Below are 27,735 nucleotides of genomic sequence, written 5' to 3'. Positions count from 1 at the left end.
TGGCACGCAGTCTAATTCTTCTTAAGTGGAAGGATTCCTTCCGATCTACCAGTGTTTGTTCAGTGGGTAGAGAGGTAGATAGAGCATTTGAGATACAGTTTGAGAGGGTCTCAAAGTAAATACTACAAAACCTGGTCATCCTTTATTGAATATGTGGAGAAGTTGTGATTTACTGAAGTATTACTGCTTTTATCTGTGGGGTTTTTTTTCTTTGAAGCCACCTACTATCTGTAGCAAGCCAACAAGAACTGCACACAATGCAGCCCCCCCTCCCCCCTTTATTTATTTTATTTTTGTTTGTTTGTTTGCTTTTTGGTGTTTTCTGCCTTGTTCACATGGTAGTATTTCTTGTTTGTGTCCATACATTATACATTTTCCTGCGTGGCACAACCAGTTTCACAATGGCAATGTTTGTAATCGCAATTCCAGTTATATTTTTCTGTATTTTTGTCACATTGGAAAATCATAAATAAAGTTATCAAAAAATAAATAAATAAAATAAAACTGGCTGCCAGTAGACAGCTGTTAATTATGAATAGCACACTAGGCCCAAGTGTCAAAGACCTCTTTGAATGGTTGTTTCAGGACCACAGACTGGGCTTCACTTCAGCCAAAGTAGAGAAAGAAAGAAATGGTCAAAAACAGCAGAAAATATGGGACAGAGGGATCAAAGCAGGGCTCTAGAGTGCGACCAATTTGGTCGCAAATGTGACTAAAATTTTCAGTGGTGCGACTAAAAAAAAAAATTTGGTTGCACCTGTGCGACCAACTGTTTGGGTAGCAAAAAAATAAAATAAAATCTGCAACCTTCCCTGTGGTCAACAACAGACACACATTTTGCCCCTATCGTGGACTAAACCAATCAGAGATAGTAAGGGGCGGGACCTCCCTGATTGGCCGTGGTCCAGTTGAAAGTGCAGGTGGAAGTGGGAGGTGAGTAGCTTGAATAAAGCGATATCAATTCATTAAATCCTGAATCGACTTTTAAACATAACTGTGTTTTGCCAGAAATGCCAGATTCTCAGATTAAAGCTCACAAAACCATTTCAACAACAACCAAACAGCAAACGAGAGCAGGTACACGGATACCACACAAAGACGTAAACACAGAACGGACCGACGCATCAGAATCAACTTTGTCTTTCTCGGCTTTCTCACCCGACGGCCCGTAGACGGACACGCTGTCGGAGCTTAGCGATTCTGATGCGTCCGGTCCGCTGTGATTGCGTCTTTTTGCGCCGATTCTGAGCTGCAGGTTTTGTCTCTCCAACCATAATTCACCGAGCCAGCAGCAAAAGAAGCAGCAAACTGCGCTTCACATTTGATCAATGTCGTCATGAATTTTGCTGTTTTGCTTCCACGACTATTAAAATCACACTTCATGCACAGCTAGCTCTCTCTCTATCTATCTCTGTACTTCAAGAACAGTTTCCCGTCTCCAATCTCTGTTTTCTGTATTATTCATTCGCTTATTACCCACCAGTCTACCGTTGTTTACAGCGCTGTCGGCTGCTGTCTTTTTCTTTTCTTTTTCTTTTTTTCACTTAAATGACTTCGGACAAGAAAGCTTATTTTTTCTGTTGTTCAATACTGAAGAAATTTAAACTTTATATGCAGAACATTGTAGAATATTTTTAAGGTTATCTGCTATAAAAAGCCAGACCAGGAAAATCTCCTTCATGTTTTTCTGTGTTTTATTCTCAGTTACTTTCACACAAAGGCATCTGCTGTGATGTTCACAATTCTGATGAAGTCAGTACTGATAAATGATCAGAATTATAATATTTCTGACTGTCTGGGGCTAAGTTGAATCGAATCGGGACTTTGAAAACCGGAATCGAATGGATTATAGAAATCAGTGATGATACCCAGCCCTAGTGAGCAGCCTAGGCACCACAGAAGTGGATGTAGCTGTAATAGGAAAAGAACTATTGCTAACTTTTCTGTTAAGTTAAGGCCTGATCCTTCTGAAATTCATAGCCAGTGCTCTGTCACGGTGTCATCAGTCTTTGAATGCTGTAAAAGCACAGTGTATCCAGAAAAACATATATTATATAAATTATTATAAAATTTGTGTGCGCCTAACTTTTGTGCCCGTACGCCTAACTTTAAAAAGTTAGGCATACCGGTACGCCCATGGCAAAAAGTTAGTCTAGAGCCCTGCAAAGGCAGGGGAGTGATGTCAGGCCTGGTCTTATCAACTTTACCAACAAAAGACTGTAAGAAATTTTCCTGGAAGGTAAGGGGTGGGATATTTCAGCAAACAATGCACTCTGGATCACATGCATCTATATGTGCAGCAACATCTGCAGGGAGCTCTAACAGCAGTTCTGTACTTTACATGTGTTGGTCATCACACTTAGTAGAACATGCTGCTCCCTACAATAAAGCCACACTTATTGGCCAAGCCCCTTTAACATAATAAGCAGGATATGGGCTATTCCTCAGTCTTCAGCACAGGACTGACACATCACCTTCCTATCACTTTTCACCCTCATTGCAGTTTCCATGGTGATTACTCAGGCCGGCCTGTGCAAGTTATTTTCCTGAAGAGCCCTACATCTCCCATGCTGTTTTACACACCTACAGCATGCAGCACAGAGTGGGAGGGAGCACTTTGTTGATGCTCTGAAAAAGGAGGAGTAATAAAGCTGTCACAGTAATAAATGTGGCTGGTATGTGACTGAGAGCTGTGGCCCTCGTGACAACCCATGCTTCCCCACCGAAGGGCCTCAGGTAGGGACTGTTGTGTATGAGGTGTTATTCTGGAGAGGACATTCTTCTCCTCCTCTGTCACAAGCTCTGGTGACAGCTGAATCCCTCGCCACGGCACAACGTTTATCACAAGGGCATAAACAGTATAGCTATGAGACAAATATGCACCCAAATGGCCTGAGATCAACCCGCTGCTATTTTAAAGAAACAAAGACCAGCGAAATGTTAGCAGGACAGGACTGCGTATAATCTCCCCCCTCCCCTTCCTAATCTGCATCTTAAAGAAGAGCATCAGAGGAGGATGTCTCTTTGGAGGAACGTTGTATGTCGCCCTCCTGCTTCCTTGTTCTAGGCATTCTGATATCAGCAGCACCTGCAATGCAGAACATCCTTGCTGTGAGGCTGAAACGGAGGCGCGGCAATGAGTAGAGAGGACATGGGGGAAATGGGATGAGAGTGGATGGATGGAGGAGGGAAAGCAGAGCAGGGCAGCGCAGTGATGCTCAGCAATTTAGTAAGAGGCTCATTTTTCTTGAGTTGTGCGCCCCGTCATACAGACTGGGTTATTAGAGCAACACATTTAGCCCATTTCCCCTTGAGTCAGGCAGAGAATGAGGGAAACCAGAGGAGGAAGAGGCCACTCTACCACTGCTTATTGCTGTTATGATATCCCAAGGCACCTAGAGTTTTTGTTGATGAGCGCTTGCTTTTGGGGTCTCTTCCAAGCCTCATTTTCACCTTTCCCTTTTCCTTTAATATTTCGGATAAATGAACTACAGTGCTGAAAATGCTTCATCACAAGGCGAACTGTTGATCAAAGCCTTCAAAATCCAGATTCTTTACCTTTGCACACACACGCAAACACACACACACACGTGCGCGTGCATGTGCGCACTCACCGGTCTCGCTTGTGTTTCTTCCCACTCTTTTTCTTCTTCTCTCTGTGAGTGGGTGAGAAGCTGCCAAACCTGTTGATAGAGAGAAGAATACATGACGTGACTGCTAAGTGAACCTCAGATAGATGTTAAACTGTGGCTTTTCACTCAACTGCATTACATTACCCCTCAGATAGGGTCATTATGAGCAAAGGTATCATCTTATAGTGGCTCAGCTGATTTCTCTCTCAGCTCTATTCATCCCTCTGCCTTTCTCCTTTTATTGTGGCTGCTCTCTAATGCCTCTGTGTCTCTTCATTTCAATCTTGCTCCCCCTCTTTTCCTGACCTTGTCAAAAGAAAATGGGAGATGAGGGTGTGCTTTGCTAATGGCTCCCCACCCCCATGCACAGTCGCGATATCTGATGGCTCATTTGTGATACTCACACCAAAATAATTGGAATTCCGTTTTACAAAACCACCAGTGTAATTATTCTGTCAGCGGAGCTGGCGAAAGGAAAAAAAAAAAAGGAAAACAGAGCAAAATCGAACCACTTCATCAGCGATCAGTGGAAGCTGTTTCCATCAGGAAAGCTAAGGCTGCCTATAGGAGGAGGATTGAAGATCACTTTGCTGACAATGACCCCAGAAAAATGTGGCAGGGGATCAATCACATTACCAACTACAGAAGCAATAACATCTAGGACTGATGAAGCTATGTGAGAATGCTCTTCCTGGACTTTAGTTCAGCATTCAATCATATCATCCCGGAGATCCTGGTCCAGAAACTGTCTCACCTGGGACTCTCCACCCCCATCTGCCTCTGGATCAAGGACTTCCTGACAAATAGACCACAGTCTGTCAGAGGTTTCTGGGCGTGCACATCTCTGATGACCTCTCCTGGACTGCAAATACCACGGTGGTGGTTAAAAAGGCCCAGCAGGGTCTCCGCTTTCTGAGAGTGCTCAGGAGGAACAACCTGGAGGAGAGGCTGCTGGTGACATTTTACAGAGCCACCATAGAGAGCATCCTAACGGCATAACATCATGGTATGCAGGGTGCTCAGCTGCGGACAGGAAAGTACTGCAGAGGATCATCAACACAGCCCAGAAGATCACTGGCTGCTCTCTGCCCAGCCTGGAGGTCACTGCAAACTCTCGGTACCTCAGCAGAGCTGGCAATTTCATCAAGGACTACTCTCACCCCAGCAATCAACTGTTTGAACTATTACCGTCAGGCCGACGGTACAGGTCACATAAAACCAGGACAAACAGATTCAGGGATAGCTCCTTTCCCAGAGCTATCACCGTAGTAAATAAGCACAAAAACAATTGAACCTATTCCATACCGTCACTGTCATTATATTATGCTGCTATTCATACTGTCATTATATTAATGCTGCTATCCTGTATATATTGTACATACTATTGTTTGAGTACTTACGATTGGGTTTTTTTGTTTTTTTTTTGTACTTTTTATATTTTACATTTATATTTATTATTGAAACTTGCACCAAGGGAGCGGCACTCCAATTTCGTTGTACTCTGTACAATGACAATAAAGGCTATTCTTAGGGGTGGGTTTTTATAATCGATTCATCGATTAAAATCGATTCTGGCTTGGATAACGTAAAATCGATTCATTAAAATCCTGAATCGATTTTTTAATATAAATTTATTTTGTCCGAAATGCCAGAATCTCTGGTGACATCTCACAAAATTTCAAGAACCACCAAACAGTAAATGAGAGCAGGTACAGGGATTCTGCACATAGACTTAAACACACAGCGCGACCCGCGGATCAGAATCAGTTAGATGTCGCCTTTCTCACAGTCGGGGCTGAAAGCCGACAGCTCGCTGATCTGGGTCCGCGCTTTGTGTTCACGCCCTTTATGCGCTGATTCTAAAGCTGTTAGTTTGATCTCTCTCCAAACAATATTGACCGAACCAGCAGCAAAAGAAGATCCAAACGCTTCACATAAACATCGTCATGAATTCACTCTTTTACTGTTTTGCTTCCATTGCGATGCGCAGCTCTCTCTCTCTCCCTCTCTCCCTCCCCCTCCCCCCTCTCTCTCTCTCTCGAACACTTTCGCTTTCTTCATTATTCGCTTGCTTGTTACGCACAAGTCTACTGTTGTTTACAGCGCTGTCGGCCGCTGTTTTTTTCCCTTTTACATTCTTCCGAAAAGAAAACCTCATTTCTGCTGTTCAATACTGAACAAATTTAAACTTTTTAATATTATTCAAAATGCAAAATGCTTAGCCGTGTGTCTAATAAAACCGCTGTAACGTCAGAGGTAATGTTCACTAATTAATGGTTTTCTTTCGTTTTTGATGTACTGCAGAATATTTTTATAAAATCCCAGACCAGGAAAATCACCTTCATGTTTTTCTGTGTTTTATCTTCAGCTACTTTGACACAAAGGCATCTGCTGTGATGCTCACACCTTGGATAAAGTCTTGCGAGTGTCAGCTTCCTTTTTATAGATACAAAAATATGTAAATGTTCTGATCTGAATTATACTTCTGACTGTCAAAATTTCCCAGATTTAAATCGAATCGAATCGAATCGAATTAAATCGAACCGTGGATCGAATCGATTTGGGACCTTGTGAATCGGAATTGAATCGATTCTAGAAATCAGTGACGATACCCAGCCCTAGCTATTCTACTCTATTCTATTCCACTCACCGACTCCTTCGACGGCCAGATTTCTTCTTCTTCCTTTTCTTTGGACGAGGGGAATGTGAGCTGCTTGATTTCCTCTTCACCCTGAATTGGCCGCATCAAGAGAGTTAGGGGGAGCATAAATCATTTACAAGCGATTGCTATTATAATCATCTCCAGTTTTCAATTTCTGATTACAGTTATTTGCCGATGCTTTGCCGATAACAGGAATGATAAGTGTATATTTTCTCATTTTCTCATTTCATTCATAACACAATATCTATACAATACATCTTACCATCCAAACAGGAAATCACTTTGAGGAAATGACACTTAATCTTGTCTATGAAGCGACACGCACACACACACACAGAGTACAGTCTAAATGACCATCTATGTAACAGTTTTCATATATAAATAATAATTGCTGCCTACCTCACGCCACATGCACTGTGGGTGATATTTTAAGATTTTTTTTGTGTTTACATTTGGAGGAAACACCCACAAGCCATGTGACAGGGACGACAGACAGCTGATTTAACACATCCTTGAACATACCTGCTGTCACCATGGTAGTCATGCCCATAATCTCCATCTTCATAGCCAATCACTTCAGGGTCCTCTTCATACCCATCAGGGGGATAGTGCAGGTGGTTGACCCTGAAAACACATGAAGAGATTGTGGTGAACAGTGTGTCTTCATTGTCTTCAGTGAAAACATGCAGACAAACAACAGCAACATCTGTGTGGGGCTTCTTCATAATTAACTTTTTATATTTGCCATCTTAGCTGGGTGTGTGTGACCATGGCAATCACAGGAAAAAGGATGAAAAGAAGAACTGAGCAACATCATTTTCAGCATGTGGGGACATTAAACAATTAAAATAAACAAAGCCGACTTGTGTCATATTTATAAATATTTTTTTAAACATACAACCTAATCAATTTAGCCAAGTGATGGATTTATACCAGGTGGATAGTGGATAGCAGCAGCATGTGGTGTGCAGGCTGCCAGGGTTTAAGGAAGCTGAGAGAACATTGATGATGGCAGCTGCTCACTGTTTGAAAGAACCTCAGGAAAGAGGAGTAACAAGTCTGAAGACTATCATACTACCATACTATACTAATCTGATGTCAATATTCGAGAACTTTACATTTTTAATACAATTATCACATTTGTTTAGGGATTTTCTTGCAAAGAGATTTTCTTTTTACCTTTAAAGATTGTAGTCTGAGCCAAAGGGGGAAAAAAACACTGTCATTGTTATACATCAAAATGGCGATTAATATGCTGAAGTATAGCAGACATTTTATTTTTCAAATAGTAGGAATGCTTCACTGTACATGGACAGCCAAGAGAAACTTTAATTGTGACCAACAAACACAGTAAGAGGGACATTATGCTGGTAAAACAGCCACTCATCAACGCCCTCTAGAGGACAATTGGTGAAATGTGACACTTTTCCTAAATGATTTACTGTATTTAGTGGCTCTGTGTTAAGAAATTATGCAACACAAGTGTATGGAAAGACATCTGGTGTAAAATCTGTACCAAATCATAGACGTCAATCTTCCACTCTGGTAACCCAGTAGGGTTAAATAAGGTAGCAGCAGAAAGAAAATGCTAAATTATTTATTAAATTTTCTGAATGTATTAATCATATCTTGGATTTATGGGTTCAGCTCAAATTGGTAAAATGCTCTGATCACAAAGTAACACCAAGATGAATGAAAATTAGCTTTACAGGCATGGCCCGACTGATTTTTAACATAGCCTTATTGCAAGTAGAAAGTCTTAAGGGAAGCGCTTATTTTAAGCCCTTAAAGTGATAGACAGAAAGTCAGGGGGTGTTTATAGCCTAATAAATCCTGATGAAACAACAACTGTATAGGAAGTTTTATACCAATGCATTCCCTCTCAAAAAAACTATAAATGTCAGGCTACCACTAGAGAGAAGTCAACGGTGTTCATCCTCTAGAAGCTATGAACAGATGTACAAAAATGTCATTCTAATCTAATGCGCATTTATAAAAATGACCCAGATGACAGATCAGTGGTGCCGTCCTTTGGTGAGGCTAGAAACATTCCACCTACCCATATGGTAAATAGCATTAAATTTTAAAGGAACAAAAACAAAAGCAAGAAAAATAAACCGACTCTATTACACGACAAAAAAATAAAACTAAAAATCAAATGCAACTTGAGTTCTATACCGACAGTTGCAATTTTCCCTCACTGCAGCAATGAGAATATCATTAGCTCTCAATCTCTTACAGACCAGCTTGTGGGATTCATATCTTCAGACTTGTTTATCACACATTGCATTGTATGTATTGACAGATGGCTGGAGCCTCCTTTCTTCCTCTTGGCCTCACTACCCTCTTCCCTCTTAGGTGCCTCTTCTGGTCTGCCAAATGTGACCTTGCCACGTGTGATGTTAAAACAAAAAAACCCCACACCATACTGACTCTTTTTTTCCCTTCATGCTGTCACAACTCCCAGAGTTTATCAGCTCAAACTATTATAACACACTCAGCATGTCATATTCTGGGTGTTATGACGCTTTCGCCCCCTACACACATATGTAACACATGGGAGCACTGTCTTTAGCGAAGACAACAGAGGTTCTCTGCGCGACACCATGCCTCCTTTATTAATAGGTAAGAGATAAAAAAGGAATGTATAATCAGACAAAGGTGTGATATAAATTTGGATAAAACGGAACAGTGATGTAGAAGAAAAAAACAAATAAGTTGTGTCAAGCAGTGGCGTGTCTAGAAAATTTTTGTTGGGGGGGCCAGGTAGGGGCACAGATTTGGAGAAGGGTGGCAGATGTAATTGGCAGATAATGTTTAAAAAAAATTCTACCAACCGTTAACCATAATTCAATAATCCTATAAACCTAATAACCGAATGCGCTTTTAACTCTTATTAGAATGAGATTTTAACCACTACGGTGCAAAGTTTTTAGATACTGCGTTGATAAAGTACAAGAGATACAATCAGTGCTTTGTCAGTGTTTACTCAGCATTCAAGGACATCAATATTTGCATAGTATTTTTACTGACATATAGTGCACATATGTTTTGGGCAAAAACATTTTTGAATATTAAAATACGAACATTTGTAACAAACAATTGACAAATTAGCCAATTCCAATGTAAAACTTTATCTGCCTGTTAAAAAAAGAAGATAATCTTCTCACAAACTGGTGTTTGATTTTGAAACAGGAAAAAAGTGGGGAAACAACTGAAAAGACTAACATTTGAATAAAACCTGAAAGCAAGTAAATACTTCCTATGCTGCCTTATGGTAAACTTTGGTAATATTGATAAAGAACAACACTGGCTGATGATGAAATACAGTCAGCTGGCATGGTGACACAGCCAGTATTAACCTGCAGGGCTGGACTGGGACAGAAAATCGGGCATTTTGACTAGAGACCGGCCCACCAGGTATTAAAGCCATAAAGACTTTGAATGAAAACAAATGCTGTTGTGACAGTGATGTACACTGTCTTGTTGGTATATGTATGATTTCTATACATTTTACGTCAGATAAAAACTTTGGTTGTAAGATTTAGATAATTATTTAATAAAAGCGAGATATTTTAAATGAGAATAAGAAAGAAAAGTATTTCTTTGTGCCCCCCCTTTCCCTGTTAATGCCCTACCTGGCCCCCTGGCAAAACTTTCCTAGACCCGCCCCTGCACAGTTACCAGCTGTCAGCTACACAGAAAAGGATCCTGGTGTAAGTTGTCTCTCAGAAACAGTTCATAACTTCCCTCCAACTCATTCATGTCACCTAAAAGGTAAACCTGTTTCTCCATCACCTGTTCAGCTCTGATGATTCAGTAAGGACATCTGCTGGTTTCATCTTCATGTTTCCCTCTCACCACATATCCAAACCGACATCATGACCAGCAGCTTTACAGCTGTGGCTCCAGCAAACGTCAGCTGATACTAGAAAGTAATATTAAATAAATTCTAACAACAGCTGATCAAGCTTAAACGTGCAGCTGTTGTTTAGCGCGACATCCGCTGGTTTCCTCTTTCTGGCACAAAGTGGGCGATAAATAAACAAGAGAGAAAAGCCGATCAGCTGATCATTGATCAGTTTCATGATTGAAGTAGCAACAGGAGAGGGAGGGTGAGAGGATGAGAGAAGAAGAGGCAGCTGTGCAGCGTAATGACAGAATAACTCCAGCTTTGTGTCTTTTTTTCATTATAGCGAAAGACCAGGACAAACTACATCTCTTCTCAGCTCAATACGAAACGTGTAATATTTTCTCTGATTGAGGGACCATTCCATTTTTTTAAGGAGCCGTTGGCAACTCTACTAACTAACCTTATGAATAAAATAAAGTTCACTATAAGTTACATCATAGCACCCACCCAGCTGTATAAAAACTCCGTCAAGCTGGCTAGAACGCAGTACGAGTTATTGTAACTGACGGTAAAAAGTCAGCACAACGAAAATAAACTACACCTAAACTTGGTTTATATCTAACCCAGATAGACTGCAGGTCATAACTTCTTACCTGAAGTTCAGTTCACCTGACACTCGGACTGGCGGCTGCCTCGGGGCTCTCCTCCTCCCTCCCCTTCCCTCATCCACCTGCTGGCCTCTGTGGAAGCCCCGCCATAGCCACCACCAAACAACTGAGTTATTTTTACACATCCACCTGCATCTGGCCAATCCACCACCTCTCATTGTTCACCTCACTGTGCCCCCCCAGGCCACCCTGCTGGACACGCCACTGGTGTCAAGTATCTGGAAGGAGAGAGTGGAGCCAACACGAACAGGGAATGGGGTCTGGTGGTTAGTTGAGAAGACTTTGGCCTTTAATTGGCTGAGCACCACTAGGCACAGCAGGGATGCTAAGAACCAGCAGAATTACATCTGTGATGAACATGAGTTACAAAAATCAACTTAATTGGAACTCGCGCAACAAAAATATCTGCCTCAAACAGCAGAATTAAGTGAGGAGAAGAGGGTGTCAGACGACTCAGATGTTTGCATTAGAAAGTGAAGTTGAAAGTTTGCGAGGGAATATAGACTATAGATGATATTTTAAGTAAGCACCGCATGTTGATGGCACTCACACTTTCACTGCAAAAAGGCAAAAATAACTCACATTTTAACTCTGAGCTGAGAAGACACGCATGTACACAGAAACACATCGATACCCTGCAGTATTATTTTTTGGTTAGATTCACTAAAATCTCTGTAAAGTCTATATTTTTATTATTTAGCTTTTGAAATCCAGATGGTGTGGCCTCTCAGACTAAATGCAGGCTCCAGTCCAAGCCTCTGGTAATGTAATTGGCTTGGCCTTGGAGGAAGTGTTCGGATACTAGGCTTGTGCACATTCAGAAGCAGCTGCATACTCTTCCTCCTTACCATCAATATTTTTCTAAAAAAATGCCATCACTCCACATCAGCCAAATACAAAATATTTAGCATGGCTGTATTAGGTAGAAACCTCTGGGAAAGAGAAATAAAGCCAAAAAACTAGAGTTTCTCTTAGAGCCACTTTAAGCAACTGTAAAAGTGAGTCAATTCACACCGACGCTCTTGTTAAAATGCCCAACTGAAGTGATGAAACTGACATGTTTACAGCATAGTGGGGAGAAAAAAAAGATCTTGGCTCACCTTCATAACAGCTGTATGGGGGTGACTGTTTTTTTGGAACTGATTAATTTCACACTTTTAAGGCTTAAATGAGGTCCGCTGTAGATGATCGCTGAATGCTAAGTACTGCCTCTGCTAATTTGAGTAATTGGACTGGACTCATTGGTCATGTTAGAGCATTTTAATGGAGTTAGCTTACCAATTCAGATTGGAATGTGGTTTATTGTACTAAAAGCTTGATCAAAAACTTTGCAGTCCAGGTAAGTGAAATTCTACTTTTCTCTTTTTTCCATTTTCTTTCTTTTTTTTTTTTGTTTGTTTTTTTTACTTATCACAAAGTAACATTTCTCTTTGCAGTGCATCCATGCAGTCAATGGAGTCATCTTGATAAGCAAGTTTGCTAACATTAGCTAATAACTAGGGGTGCAACGATATTCGTATCGATATTGAACCGTTCGATACAGTGCTTTCGGTTCGGTACGCATATGTATCGAACAATACAAAATTTGTAATTTATTTTATCAACTTTACTTCTGACGATGCTGTCTGTGTTGAGCGCTCAGTGAATCTGCGTTCGACTACTCCGCCTAGGCTGCACTGTCGAGCGCAGATCTACTGAGCGCTCAACACAGACAGCATAGTCAGAAGGAAGAGCGCAGGGCAAGCTAGCAAGACAGAAGTTAAGCTCTCCAGATCTGGCGTTTGGAATTATTTTGGTTTTCATGTGACGTATGACCCTGAAGGTCATGGACTAAAGTAAAACAGTATGTTGGATGTGCCGTGCAATGCTCAATTACATGGGTGGGAGCTAGTGTGTTAGCGCAGTTAGCTCGTTAACGTGTTGGCCGTCTAGCCCCATGCACGGGGCGATCGGCGGTAGCTCGTTAACGGAGATTTGCCGTGTTGTGGCGTTAAGGTCATTTCAACGAGATTAACCTGAAAGCACTAGTGGGAACACAACGAATATGACTGCACATTTACGCCGACATCATCCTAGTGCAAAGACAAAAACAACAAGCATGCTACTAACTTTAGCCGAGTCATTTAGACAGCTGTTAGCACATGATTCTCCTTATGCTGCTGAGAATATAGCCCAGAAGAAGCGGATAGTATAGCTTTTATTTTGGAAAGAGCCATTTCTCTGTAATAAACTCTCTTTTCCAAAGATGAGTGATTCCTCAATCAGATACAGGGCTTGCAATATCGCTAGCCCGACGTCCTGGGGCTAGCGATTTTTTTCAGTCGGGCTACCAAAATCTATCTCTGCCCTGCCCGTCGGGCTATTGTAGGAAGGAAAAATATATGTCAATGCTTTTGCATTCTTTCAGAAATGTAGCTGGGTAATTATGTCATTGGCATCGGTGAGCCACTGTCAATATGTGACATATTGAAATCGCGTTTGAATTTGCGCTTGTTTTTTTGCTTTCACTTTGCAATCACGCGAACTGTGTATAGAGAGCGACAGCACTGATCTGTGAGTGATGATAATTTGCGCACCAATTCCTCTGACATCGTCTTATTAATCGTTAGCTTACTATGCAAACATGACAAGTGAAATCTCCCGCAGCAAGCTTAAACATGTGAGAGGTTGATCGCGCAGAGAATCGCTGAGCTTATGTGAGTGCGTGTGTAAAAGCAGGAGGATATATATTTCATTTCTTCTGAGCCAAATAAGACAGGTCAGGGTGAAGAAGTCAGGGTGAAGAAGTGACAGCCAAAGAAAAGCTTACCACAAAACGGAGAAGTTATGACAAATCAGACTATAAGGCAAAAAGAAAGTGCAGCTTTATGGTTTCATGGACAAAAGAATTTCTGTGGCTGCAATATGACGAGCTAAATAACCAGGGCTGCACATAAGTGGTCCGCAGGTGCGCATTCGCTGTCAAAATAAAAAACACGCACAAGGGTTAGGGTTAAATTTAAAAACTGTACTTTTGAGTTAAAATATATATTTATAATTTTAATAAATGACAAATTAAAAATGCATGAACATTTTTTTGTATCGAAAAAATATCGAACCGTGACACCAAAGTATCGAACCGAACCGAACCGTGAATTTTGTGTATCGTTGCACCCCTACTAATAACCTAATATGCACTAATTATCTATTACAAAGCCAGATCTCGATTAACAACATCTGCACTGTGATTTAAAGTCGGATGTATTAATAGTAGGATGTGTTAATAACACAGCAGTTCTAATTGTTTGTGCTATAGGTGGCTGTAGCTCAGGTGGCAGAGCAGGTCAGCCACTAATCAGAAGGTCGGTGGTTCGATCCCAGGCTACCTCCTGGCTGCATGTCAAATATCCTTGGGCAAGATACTAACCCCGTGTTTGCCTACTGGTGGTGGTCAGAGGGCCCGGTGGCGCCAGTGTCTGGCAGCCTCGCCTCTGTCAGTGCGCCCCAGGGCAGCAGTGGCTACAATGTAGCTGCCATCACCAGTGTGTGAATGTGTGGGTGAATGACTGAATGTAGTGTGAAGCGCTTTGGGGTCCTCAAGGGACTAGAAAAGCGCTATACAAATACAGGCCATTTACCATATTCACTTGACAAATTTCTTACTTCTAAAAAAAAAATTATGAAAAAAACATCTCTAATGGGATTCACAGACTTTACCCATGACCCATGAGTGTGCTGACTCAGTTAGCTGAAGTTGCTTTAGATTCTTTTAAACAGGGACATTAAAATGTAAATAATTGTGAAAGATTCATAACAGCATGCGACTTCAGCATTACTTGCTGACTTCACATTCAATGTCTTGATTTAGTTTTTTCAAAGCAAAACAAAAAGAAATTGTTGCTTTAGCTGTCGGTGTTGCCCCCACAGGGCAGGAAAAGAAACTCGCTGCCAAAAAGAGCAATTAACAACAATTTAAACAATCTAGTGGTCCCCATGCTTAGTCATTAGTAACAAATCAACCAATTCCCCATCCTGTCTCTAGTTTCCTAATTTATACTATGCTCCATTATGCTGACGACATCTGTCCAGTCCAGACAGCGTTCCTATTAGGCAGATGAGTGAGTCTCTCTGCTGACCTGGTGAGGTAAGAGCCTCTCTAATTCAGCCACTGTCCCTGAGACTTGGCAGTGATGGACTATGGCCAAGGGTCTCCCTAGGGCTGTAGCACCAAGTAGTGCAACTCATTCATAGCCTCTTTCAGACAACCACTCTGCTCGTGAAGTCCTGCACATGTTTCTGTTGCTGCAGAGAGTTATAGTTTGTTATTCTGGGGAGGAGGCAGGTGGTGGCTGTATGGATTACTCTTCATTATATGTATGGGGGCAAACTACAAAGACTTTAGAGTTGTCATATTGAGATGAAAAGTTTACTGTGCTGGGATTTCTATAAGCCGAGCTGATTGATTAGATGGTCGTCGGGGAAAAACCTTAATCTTGTGGATGCACAATGTTTAGATAAGATATAACCACTTCTATACAAAATAAGATATATTTCTGTTTCCTAATAAGGAAAGGCTGGTCTCAGGTATTACATCAGATATTGAACTGCTATCTGAAACTGAGGGGCAGCCTTGGTAAGTAAGCACGAAAGGCTCTGAGAGGCTTTACATGCTGCATTCCTTGTCTCGCTCCACATTCCCATCCATTCTTCAGGAAATCAATGTGGGACACCAGTAAACAGAGTTATGAGGTAGCCACAGCTTACTGCTGGCTGTTTATTGCTAGTGTATTAAGCTACAGCTGATTTATCACATTCTGTCATTTTCTTTCCTCAGACTTCCTGTATCTCTTATCAATTTGTAATACCTTTTCTCAATCCAACCAACATATCTAATTGAGGAGTCAGATTAATTAAGGCATGTTAATGTCTAAAGAGGCATTTCACTTCAGCTTACTTCACACAGAGGTCTGCTTGCGTGTATTTTTTTTAAATCCTGGGTGAGCGAAAAGGATAAGGAAGAGTGGGAGGATAACAACCCTGCAAATTACAAGCCTCTTCAATTTTCCACATCAAGGCCTTTGTAGAGAGGGAATGTTGCAGAATTTCAGGCGAGCACAGACATCCTAAATTGACCTGACTCACAAGTGCCCTTGAGAGTGAACTACTGTGAAAAGCAAAGCATGCAGAGTTTCCTGTGTCTTTATAGTTTGCCGTCTTTGGACCATAAAGGTTCATCTCATTCATCTTACTGTACATCACGGCTGTGGGTAACTCCTCCTCCCCAGCCTTCTTTTTCATTTCACTGTGGTTTAGTTAAACGTCAGACAACAGCTGACATGCAGAGGAGGGAGAATCATTAATCGCAACTGCGAGACAGGAAGCATGAGCGTCATTAACAGTCATTAGTTCAGAGACAGCAGGACAGGTTGCCACCACAACCATGCCTCTCTCCATCACTCACAGGTTCAGAACACTGAGTCAGGAATGCCTCCACACCCACATCCTGCTGTTGCCATTCCTCCCGTATTTCAAGGTTCCAGCCTTTGTGATTGTGTCTTTCTGTGACGGGGACAAAGTCTTTTTACACATTCATTCATTTTGATTGCTTTAATTCCGTCTTTGCTTGCCTCAGAAGAGGCACTCTCCCTCCCACCTTGCGCTTAAAGCTTGAACGAGGCTTAGCACTAAACAAATTGACAATTATCATGCCAATCTTCGCCTCATTGGCTTCCAGCAGAGTTTGGAATAGACTTTAAAATGCTACTGATTATTTTCAAAGCACCAGGGTTTTAACTATTCCCTGTGTATTCACAGAAAGGCAGTGCCAGTCAAAAGCCATTAAAATTTATTGCACTTTTGCAATTACGGTCCATGTTCTTTGGAACCAACAGCTTTCAAGGTATTATTTGAGTTGCAGGCCATTTTTCATGACCTCTTTTAAAATCAATTTCTGTTAGCATTTGCTATTTATTGCTGCCTAGTTATAGTAGTTTCATTTATTATGAAGCATCTGCATTCATTTTCTAATCAATTTATCATCAAGGATGATGCCTAATGACTTTGCTAACAATGTGTTTGCGAACAAAAAATGGAGTTGAGATAGGCTGTGAAAGAATATAAATACATTCTTTGGTTATGCATGGACAATCCTCTGAAAAAACAATGAAATATATAAATTTTATGCAGAAACATCCACCCCTCTCCTCTCTTCTTCTCTGACCCGACTGGCACAAGTAGCTGTTAAACATTATTGTACAAAGACAAAGATTTATAGCTTAAGGGCAAATTTACAATGCAAGGCAACCAGAATTGCATAAAATTGATGAGAGGAGAAAATTCTGCTTATAATTTACGGACAGTGGCCTAATTTATGAAAATGTACAAAGTCTCTCTACAGAGAGAGGAGCAAAACAGATCTATCAGAACTGGGTGGGTACTGTGTGTGTGGGGTCTTGGAGGTCGAGTTTTTCGGGTCGAGTCTCTGTAATAAACATCCCATTTAATAAACACTAGAAGAGGATTTTAGGTAGTGCCAGACATGAACAGTTAGGGCATCACTGGGCTTCATTTTTGGGATTTTGAAGACCGATACCATTTTTTTTCTATCACACATAAAGCATAAATGGGTTTAACATTTGTTAGGTGTAGTTACTGCACTTATGATTCTTTACTAAGATAATATGATAATGTTGCAAAAACTGGCACAAGTTACCCGTTTATGCTCTGTCTGACTCTGCAGGTTGCTGTGCTTGTGCCATTCCAAACAAGATGTTGCCAGCAGTGTAGTTGCAGACTGCCCTCAGGCCATTTATCTATCCACTTTCTTCCACTTATCCAGAGCCGGGTTGTGGGGGAAGCAGCCTTAACAGAAAAGCCTAATCCTCCCTCTGCCCAGCCACCGCCTCCTGCTTATCCAGGGAACACTGAAGTGCTTCTGGTCCTGGGTCTATGCGCCCCCAGACACCTCACCCAGGAGACGCCCAAGAGGCATCATTCTTGTCAGTAGAGCTGGGCGATAGAACGATAACGATATGTATCGCGATATAACTTTTTCTCGATAGAAAAATCAAACTATCGCGATAGACCTCGCCGCTCTTGTCCTCTTAAAAAAAAGAAAAAAAAAAAGAAAAGAACAGCCAATCCAAATTACGTAGCGCAGAGCCGAACCAATCACAGCCGCAGCGTCACGTCACGTGACTTGTTACGTGCAGCACAAGTGCCAAGCCGCACATGTGTATTTGTTTGGGAAGCAGCCAGCCACCGTACCGCCCGGATAATGGAGGAAATGAGTGTGCCGACTACAAAAATCAACCGAGCGTGACCGAAGGTTACCGAAGAGAAAACAGATGATGGTTCCAATGCCGGAGAGATTGTCGAACGGAAGAGCCATAGAAGTTCCGTAGTGTGAAGGTATTTCGGCTACTTCAAGTCTGACAAAAAACAGAGTAGCGTGCACTGTAAATTGTGCCGAAAGCAAGTCTGGAAATACAATAAACTGGTGCGTGCGCTACGTCCACATGTACCCGGGTATTTTTGAAAACGCAGATTTTTCTATGCGTTTGCACCTTTCGTCCACACGTACAGCGTTTTTGGTCACTGAAAACGAAGATTTTTGAAAACTCAGTTTTTGCCTTTACGTGTGGACTAGAAAAACGGAGAAAACGCAGCGTCAAAGGTGTGCGCATTTTTTGACGTCACACTGTGCGCCACGTTATTGTTTCGGTGAAATGAATTTCTACAATACTGTTACTGTTAATTCTACTCTCTGCAGTGTTTAAATGCTTACATATACACACAGTTACTGTCCCTCCACACATGCGACTCGGTTCTGCTTCTATGCCCCAGCTTTGTTTACTTTTTCCCACCGAGGCTTCTAGACTTCTGATTGGCCAACATTTCTGCACGGTTAGGAATCTAGCTCCACCTGCTGCTTTGGCATGTTCATAGCAGCGTTTTCCTTCATTTCTCCCTTTATGTGTGGACGGGATTATTTTTTAAAACGAAAACGGAAAATCTCCGTTTTCAAAAATAATAATAATGATGGATTGGATTTATATAGCGCTTTTCAAGGCACCTAAAGCGCTTTACAATACCACTATTCATTCACTCTCACATTCATACACTTGTGGAGCTAAGCTACAGTTGTAGCCACAGCTGCCCTGGGGCAGACTGACAGAAGCGAGGCTGCCATATCGCGCCATCGGCCCCTCTGGCCATCACCAGTAGGCAAGTAGGGTAAAGTGTCTTGCCCAAGGACACAACGACCAGGACAGAGAGCCCAGGGATCGAACCGGCGACCTTCCGGTTACAGATGCGATTCCCAACCCCCTGAGCCACGGTCGCCCCTACATACCCGTGTATGTGTGGACGTAGCCTCAGTCTCTGACCGGAAGCGCTAATTCGTCATTCGGCTTTTGTCAGACTAAAGTAACTGTTAAAACTGTTTGAAAAGCTAAGCTATACAACAAGGAGAGATTGAGAATTTCCTTTTGGTTCTCAGTTTATTTGATATTGATAAAAGTTAATCAATTTTGTCTGTTCTTCTGTAAAACAAACTAAGCTTTATTTTTAGAATTAATATTTTGTTTCTAAGTGGAATTGACAATTTAGTAGTCTGTTTCGTTTGTTCTATTTTAAAACTTAAACGCTTTAGCGACTGCCTTTTGTGTAGTTTGCAATATTTGCCTTTATTTATCTGAAAAAGTCTCATGTTCCTTAAGTACATCTTCCCTGTTGAACTTATTATGGGAAATAAATATTTAAATAAAAACAAGCTGCTGATTATTTCACATTTTACTTGTGAGCAACGGCACATTTAAATCTTACAAATATAGTTATTTGGGTTATATCGTGATAGATATCGTTATCGCCTGAAATGAAAAAAACATATCGTGATATGAAAAAATCTTATATCGCCCAGCTCTACTTGTCAGATATCTGAACCACCTGAACTGGGTCCATTAAATGTGGAGGAGTAGGGCCTCTACTCTGAGCCCCTCTTGAATGACTGAACTCACTCAATCTCTCAGAGAGAGGCCAGCTACTTTTCAGAGAAAGCTCATTTCTGTCGTTTGCATCTTAGGTATCGTCACTACTCAAAAGTGGTGACCAAATTCACGTAGTGGTCAAACTGTGTAACATCAACACTCATACCATGGCTGAAGGGCGTTTCTCCCTTCTCTTCCTTACTTTTTACATTTGCATTTATCTGTGGTTATAAATGCAGATGCAGCTGACTGATGATTTTAAACTAGTGTGCACCACTAGGAAATCTGACCTTCTAATGCACGTGTCACAGATATCAAAGCTGACGACGTAACTTACATTGGTTGTGTGTGGGAGCCTTCTCTGGTGATAACGCCTTCTTTGTCCATCAGCATTTGTCTGAATGTGCTTACTTTCTGTCGGATTTCTTCTTCTGTGTACCTGAGGATAAGAAAACACAACAGTTAACAGAGAAGCAAACACATGTTCATCAGTAATCCGCAGCTTTAAATAGCGGGTTCAGCAGTCAGCGAACAAGGATGAATCTGAATTCTTCTCAGTGTTAACCAGAGTCTATGTGAAGGTCTGTGAACAGTGACACGGCAGCCTTTAATAACAGCACCGATTGCAGCAGAGGAACTGGCAAAACTAACTGTTATCTGTCATAACTGCCAGAAGCTCGCGTAGGAGGCGTGTCGTGCCCCGCTATCACACAGAGTCAGAAAAAATGGCAAAGGCTGTCTTCTGACTGCATCCTGACCAAAAATTACACTCAGCCAAATTATGCACATTCTGATGATTCACTGTCAACCTCTCTGGTCCCAGGCGGGCCAGTACTGCATGTTTTATTCTGCAAGTGAGCACCGGGACTCGCAACTGAGCTGAGAGTAACTGCAAGCAGCTTGTGGAGCTCTCTATCAGCTGACACAGACAGAATAATGAGGATCTCTGCAGAGGCACAGAAAAATCAATTACTGTCTCGGTCATATTGTAGATTTGTATTCATATTTTTTAATCTAACATATTTGGCTTTTTTTTTTTTAGATGGCTGTGGCTGTTAGTAGGGGCAAAAGAAGAGGAGCAAAATGATCAGTGCTGTAATGACGCTCTAATTTCATTGTGAATGTAACAATACAAAATGCACAGAGTAAATCAGAAAGGCAAAACTGTTTATGCATACAGCTTTAGGCTACATCCTCCCAGTCTGTAAATTTCACAAGCAGCAGCCACAGTAGCACTACAGGCTGCCTCTGTAGGAGCAGTGACAGCTCTACAGTGGAGACAGTAATAATTCAACTAGCCTATCTGAACAAGTCCCGTTTTAATCTACAGATACTCATAGATCAGCCGTGCAAGAACATGTGCTTGACAGGACATGGCTTCTTAATTTCACTGCGCGCCGAAGCCCATCTCCCGGTAAATTCACACCAACTTCTAAACCATCTCCAAGTTCAGCTTGGGCTGTGGTAATGAGCTGTAATGAGTTATAGAGCCAGAGAGAAGGTTGGAGGTGGGAGTGAAAAGGGAGAGAATTAATAAAGCTGTGAAATGGTGGCCGAGAGCCAAACATCACAGAGGAAGACTGACTGGGACCCACTTGTATTAATAAGCAACTATAATGTTTATGTCACGTTGAACAATGAAAGAGATCCAGCACTGTGCTCACACAGAAATCCACCGAGATTTACCACACAGCTAAAAACACAGATACTTGCCTTGACCGTAAAACTGCATTCATTGTGTCTTTGAATCTAAACCTACTGGTGTGTGGTGTTTTCATATTTGGTGATTGGCCAATTAGAGCAGGGCGATATTGCCAAAAAAATTTATCACGATATATATTTGAAAATTTGCGATAACGATATAACTGACGATATAATTGATGCGAGACAAAATACAACTCCACAACATTACTAGCACAAAAAGACAATCTTCCATTTATTTTCACTTAAACAAGAAGCTGGTTTTTATGTACATTAAAGCTTTATAAAAATGTAACAGTGCAAATGCAAATTCCTTGCTGAAAGTTTAACCAAAAGGCATTTCCAGTAGAAATGGGCTGACATATCCTGAGCATAACCATGTATAATATCCACTGAAGTTAAAAAGAGGTGCTTTGCAACATTAAACTGCAGTGTGCAGTACGTATTTTTCGGACCATAAGGTGCACGGGATTATAAGGCACATTAAGCGAAACAAAGCAGTCAGATAAATCAAACTTTAGCAAACTCATTCTTCTTGCTTCCTCCACTTCTGTACCATTGGTTCATTAATGTTGAATTCTCTGGCAGCTGCTCTATTCCCATGTTGTTGCAGTATATTAATGACTAACCTCGTATTGTGGATGGATTATCTCAGTTGTTCTCCTGACTGAAGTTTGGTCCGTTTACAGCATCCTGCCATGCGATTGCATTTGTCTCTAACTATCAGGAACCTTAACGTTAACTTTTATAAGTGGAAAAGTGTTAAGTGTTCGTCCTCCAGCTTCACCGTTTATGTTATGCTAACGTAGCTGTGTCGCTAGCGATCACGTAGCACATCATTATATACCAGCTAGCCCAACTTCAGTAACCCTACAAACGTCACTGCTGTTTAGTTTCCTGTCTTCATTTATGTTGGAAGTGATAGCAGAGCTGTACGTTTGAATTTTTTCAGAAATCTCTCAGTCAGAACATGCAATATCATGCTTAGGTAACTAGCGAGCTAACTTCCGCTAGCTTCCTGTTAACTTCTAACTCCGTTAAATGTAAAAAATTTTGTTTTCATGGATGCCTGGAAGTTAAACTTCATAGTTACACCTGGTAAAGCAGCAATGCTGATCGTTTTATTAAAGATGAAAGAATTTAGACAGTTTTTAACTCTCAGTGATGCTGCAGTGTTCGTTTGACCTGAAGCATACGGAGTTTAGGACCCAGATTACTCCCAGATTTAAGAGCATCATAGTCTGACAAATACGACAATAACGACGGCCGCTTGCATGTTCTGCAAAAAAATGTGCTTTGTCGTGTATCTGACGGACAAACACCAAACCAGTTCCACATCACTGAAGTTGCACCATTTTTACAAACCAATTCTGGTTCATCTGTTTCACTCAACAATCGGCCATGTGCGTATGAAAACAAAGGCACTGCACATGTGCGTTTTACTCATATTCTATCGCGATATTTAATTTTCCTATCGTTGTCTAACATTATACCTGTCACGGTCTGCAGTAGTGATGGTAAATTTGATTCTTTTTACTGAATCGAGTGTTAATGAGACACTCACCAAAGTGAATCGGGAGTTTTGAGTCATTTGATTCACTGAGTCAGTTGACCAGAGAGTGCAAAAATTTTACATTTTCACTCAAACTTAATTTGTTTCCCTTTTCATGTAAATCCCACTGCTAAGATGGATGATTAAAAAAAAAAAAAAAAAAACTATTTTGTAGAGAAAAAAAGAGCAAAAACATTTCTAAAATTAAGCAATTTCCTATCAAAATTGCTTAATAAACATTTATTTTGTTTATTTGTATTTTATTAGTATTTTCCTTAAGTGTGTCAATTATATATTTTCTTATCTAAATGTCCACTGCGCTGTGAGCCAGGGGGCGGTAATACGCCTTAACATTGGTTGCCAACCAAGAAGAAGAAGAAGCTGTGAGCCAGGAGGGAGGGGGTGAATGAGTGATTCGTTCGCTCGCTCTATGATTCAGCACAGGAGGGAGGGGGTGAGTGAGTGAGTGATTCGTTCGCTCACTCCTTGATTCAGCACAGGAGGGAGGGGGTTAGTGAGTCCTGAGTGATTCGTTCGCTCTTTGATTCAGCACAGGAGGGAGGGGGTTAGTGAGTGAGTGAGTGATTCGTTCGCTCTATGATTCAGCACAGGAGGGAGGGGGTGAGTAGCTCAAATGTGTTGTTAGCATGTTAGCAGCGCGATGCTACTCTGAACCGAGGAGCTATTTTCTTGATGTGAGCTTCTACTCAGGGTTTTTTTCTGCCAGTTCAGGGCAGAAATGCTGGGTCGCTTGACCCCAGACCATGACAATACCGGTATTACCATGAACGGTATAATATGGCCCAGCCCTACGGCCAATTAGTGCTAAGTAACAGACTAATAAAATACTAGAATTTCAATCCTGAAATCTAAAGGACAACCTTCCTGCAGATGGTCTGTACCACACTGCAAGCCATAATAATTGTAAGATAATGCTCCAAAAGGCACCAGCAGCACAAAGATAATAGATTCAAAGATTCAAGATTCAAAGTGTTTATTGTAATGTGTACAGAAGAAATAGCATTTCTCTGTGCAATGAAATTCTTCCTTTGCTGTCCATACACAAATGCCAAGTTGGGTAGAGTTGAAGCAACAAGATAAATAAGGATAAAATAAGACAAGACATTACGATAAAAAAGATTAAAAAAAAAAAGCATAAAAATAATGAAAGATAAATAAATAATTACAAAAATAAGTAAGTAAAGACAAGTGAGGTATGTGCAAATTGCAATTGTGGTAGGTCAGCTGTTCAAGAGTCTGATAGCAGTGGGGAAGGAGTTGTTGAGCCGGGCCGTTCTGGATTTCACACGTCTAAACCTTCATCTCGAGGGCAGAAGTGTGAACAGTCCGTGTTGAGGGTATGTGGGGTCTTTGAGGATGGAGGCAGCTCAATAGAAATCAATAGATTAATTGATTTCAATTAGAATAAGTGAAGCCTACCAGTAATCAGTTTCAACCTCCTGTGATGGCACAGGAAATCAAACCAGCCACGTCCCTAACCAGCCTTAGGAAGTCACTGTGGAGTGGAAATATGGACATTACTTTTATTTTATTGTATGAAAGGATGAGAGAGAGATGGTAGCACAGAAACTACGCCCAGTACAGAAACAATAGCATTATGCTGGCATCAGAGCTTTGGCTCTTTGCAATCATCTGCACAGGTGATCATATAGCTGTGGATGCCAAAACGAGCCTGAACTTCAACAGGTAACAGAAGCAGTGATGAGTAGTCAGGCTTCAAACCTTCATATATGTATCCTCATTAGGAAACTAAGACGACAATGTGCCTCAGGCCATTCCTAAGGTTTTTTCTCCAGTGAATAATTAAGTAACGTAGTGCATTAGTTTTAAGAAAAGTAATGGGTGATGTGTAATACAATATTTATTTTAGTAATGATGTCAAATCGAAAAGAGCCAGCTGAGGAGGTTCGGGCATCTGACAAGGATGCCTCCTGGACGCCTCCTGGGTGAGGTGTTCTGGGCATGTTCCACTGGGAGGAGGCCCCGGGGCAGACCCAGGACACGCTGGAGTGATTATATCTCTCGGCTGGCCTGGGAACGCCTTGGTGTTCCCCCGGATAGGCTAGAGGAGGTGGCTAGGGAGAGGGAGGTCTGGGCTTCTCTGGTTAGGCTGCTGCCCCCGCGAACCGGCCCCGGATAAAGCGGAAAAAGATGGATCGATGGATGGATGGATGGATGATGCCAACATTGTTGGCCTACCTATCTTTGTATGCAACATATTGATATTTTATCATTCTTCTCATGTTTGTGTGCAAGAAAGCAAATAAGCGCATTTCAAAAACATAATACCATCCCTGCTGCAGGAGTTTACAAAAATCATAATTTGCACCAATGAAAGCTGTTAGATCAGTGTATTTAAAATCTAAAAATAAAATTTCAAAGGAGCTTTCGTAGAGTTTCAGCATGCCGATACATCAGAATTTTTTGTAAGTTTGAACACTGATATTGGCTGATACAATAAAGGGATGGTACAAACTGTGGTATGACTTACGACTTTCTGCAGTTGCATGCATTCATTAATCCACACAGAAATCACAGAATAAAATAGGTAATATTTTTTCTTTCTGTTTGAAGCTGAATGCAATCCAGTGGTATTTGTCACTGTTTATAGACTGTTAATGTATAACTGAAGACATAAGATAACAAAGCACAATATATAAATAAAACAGGGTAAAAAAAAACACCTAAAAGGTGTGAGCCGAAGTAAAAGGGTAGAGATAGCGCTTTAAGTTTGGCTTTAAAAGTATTAACATTCTCTGCTGTCCTCAGGTCTTCCATTAGAATTTTTTTTTATTTTTTACAGTGGATGGATGGATGGACCTCAGTAACAGAAATAGGTTCATCTTTGCCTCAAATGCATCTTGTGGCAGAACCATTTTCCCAAACTGGATTGTAAAAGGATTCAGTGGCTCATTTCAGCGTGGAAACAGCATTAATCAGATGAGTGTTTGCGTTCTCAGATTAAATATAGCTGCCAACGCCATGTATTCTGAGCCACTTGCTATCAGTGCCCTGATGGTGCGGAGAATGAGATTAGGAAAAGTGCGATGGAGAGCTGAAATAGCTGGAAGATGGCCCAGCAGAGAAGAAGCCATTCGGTGTGACAGCGCCATCAGGTCCTGCTGTACGGCAATCTGTCAACCCAGCAGCTGTCAACACAACACAATGGAGGCCACAAAGATACAGTTTATATTCATGGCTTTCCATTCATGGCTCCGGATCCATCACCATACATTAGCCACTACGTGACAACTCTACAGCGGTCCCAGTGTTCTCCCAGCTGTCTGCTGCAGATCGAAGAAGAGTGTATAAGCGTGGTGGGGGGAGTGAATGTGTGCTAGCCCAAAAAGAGGCCACAGCCAAAGTAAGCCATTCTCCTTCATATTGTGCTGATCATATTGGTGATGGTGACTGATGCTACTCAGGTACCTTAGCTTAAGCAATAAAATAATAGTTTGAACTCATCAAGCTGAAGTGCTTAATGACATACAGTACTGTGCAAAAGTCTTGACCTACCTTACATTTCTTTATATTTTGCTACCAAGGAGCAGGTCTTTTTTTGAAATTGCCTTTGAGCCCATAAACAGGAAACAGAAAAAAGTCTGAGGATTGGACTGGATAACTTCTCACAACTGTACATACTATGTAACTCCATTTATTTTTGCATGTTTCAATAAATCGTTTTACCTATTTCCAATTTTTCTAGTAAAATATAAAGAAATGAAAAACCTGCAGACCCTCTGCTTCCCTTTCTGGCCCCCCCCCCCCCCCCACCCCACCTTCTCTTTCCTCCTGCTGAATTGCTCTATTCTGAAGCTCAGTGCAGCTTCACAGTATGAAGCACAGCAAAGGCAATGTTTGATCGGTCTAGCTTACAAACCAAAGTCTGAGAGTGTGTACACAGCAGTGGTGATGCTTTAACAAAGAGCCTGAGATTTTAGAAGTAGGGGCTTGCAGAATCTCAGACAGCACCTGAATCACACAGCACCTGAATCCCTCCTGGAAACTAGTGAGTGGTGGGCGCTTAAAGAAAGAAGTTAAAAACTCCTTTTTAAATTACCAGACTTCTGTGCTGCATTTCAAGAGACAGACAAAAATCTATTGTGAGCTCAGATCAATCAGTGTAAACAGCTACTTACTAGATGTTTGTCAAAAGCTTTTAGACTGAAACAACACATTCCTTCTCTCTACACACAATTAGCCCTTCTTGCAGCTGTGAAGGTGTAGCTAATTTCTTCCTCACACACCATCTGTTCTGACACAGTGCTGAGCAATGGCTGGTCACTCCCAGCCAGGCTGAGCAACACGGAATTCAAATGACTGTTTAACTGAGCATGTCGCTTGTGTATTTTCATCTCTCTGCATATATGAATATGAGGTGAGACCGTCCAGGAGCCAGTTAGCCAAGTTGATGCAAACGAAGGCCATCTAGTGAAGGCCCATTGCCTATGGCAGACCTTCCCAAAGTGTGGGAACTGCCCCCCTGCAGAGCCATTGCAGGGGGGGGGGCGTGGTATGAAAAGGGAAAAAAAAGGGAAAAAAAGCGCTTGGACACTGCTAGCATAATGGACAGGTTTTTGACGGGGCTCCCACAGAAACGCAAAGCAGGAGATGAAGCATCGCTGAATATGTTTCCAAACCAACTTCATTCTAAGCCAAAGACTAGAAAATATGGTGAAG

The 27,735-nt window shown here is 41.5% G+C and overlaps 1 protein-coding gene across 6 annotated transcripts in view; it reads right to left on the bottom strand.

Moving 5' to 3' along the window:
• Positions 1-27,735, bottom strand: part of srrm3 (serine/arginine repetitive matrix 3) — a 142,521-nt gene that overhangs the window by 31,879 nt on the left and 82,907 nt on the right. For all 6 annotated transcript variants that reach the window (XM_085469625.1, XM_085469630.1, XM_085469631.1 and 3 more), the window contains 4 exons: positions 20,119-20,220; positions 6,817-6,918; positions 6,283-6,363; positions 3,615-3,683 (listed from right to left, as the gene is read on the bottom strand). In XM_085469625.1, the coding sequence (XP_085325751.1) occupies positions 3,615-3,683; positions 6,283-6,363; positions 6,817-6,918; positions 20,119-20,220 (354 nt within the window). The remainder of the gene's footprint in view (positions 1-3,614; positions 3,684-6,282; positions 6,364-6,816; positions 6,919-20,118; positions 20,221-27,735) is intronic.

Source organism: Copadichromis virginalis, linkage group LG10 (assembly GCF_057382275.1).
Source record: "Copadichromis virginalis isolate Kocher_CV1m ecotype Utaka linkage group LG10, C_Virginalis_male_GT1.1, whole genome shotgun sequence".
Taxonomy (NCBI): Eukaryota; Metazoa; Chordata; class Actinopteri; order Cichliformes; family Cichlidae; genus Copadichromis; species Copadichromis virginalis.
This window is presented reverse-complemented; position numbering and strand designations above follow the sequence as displayed.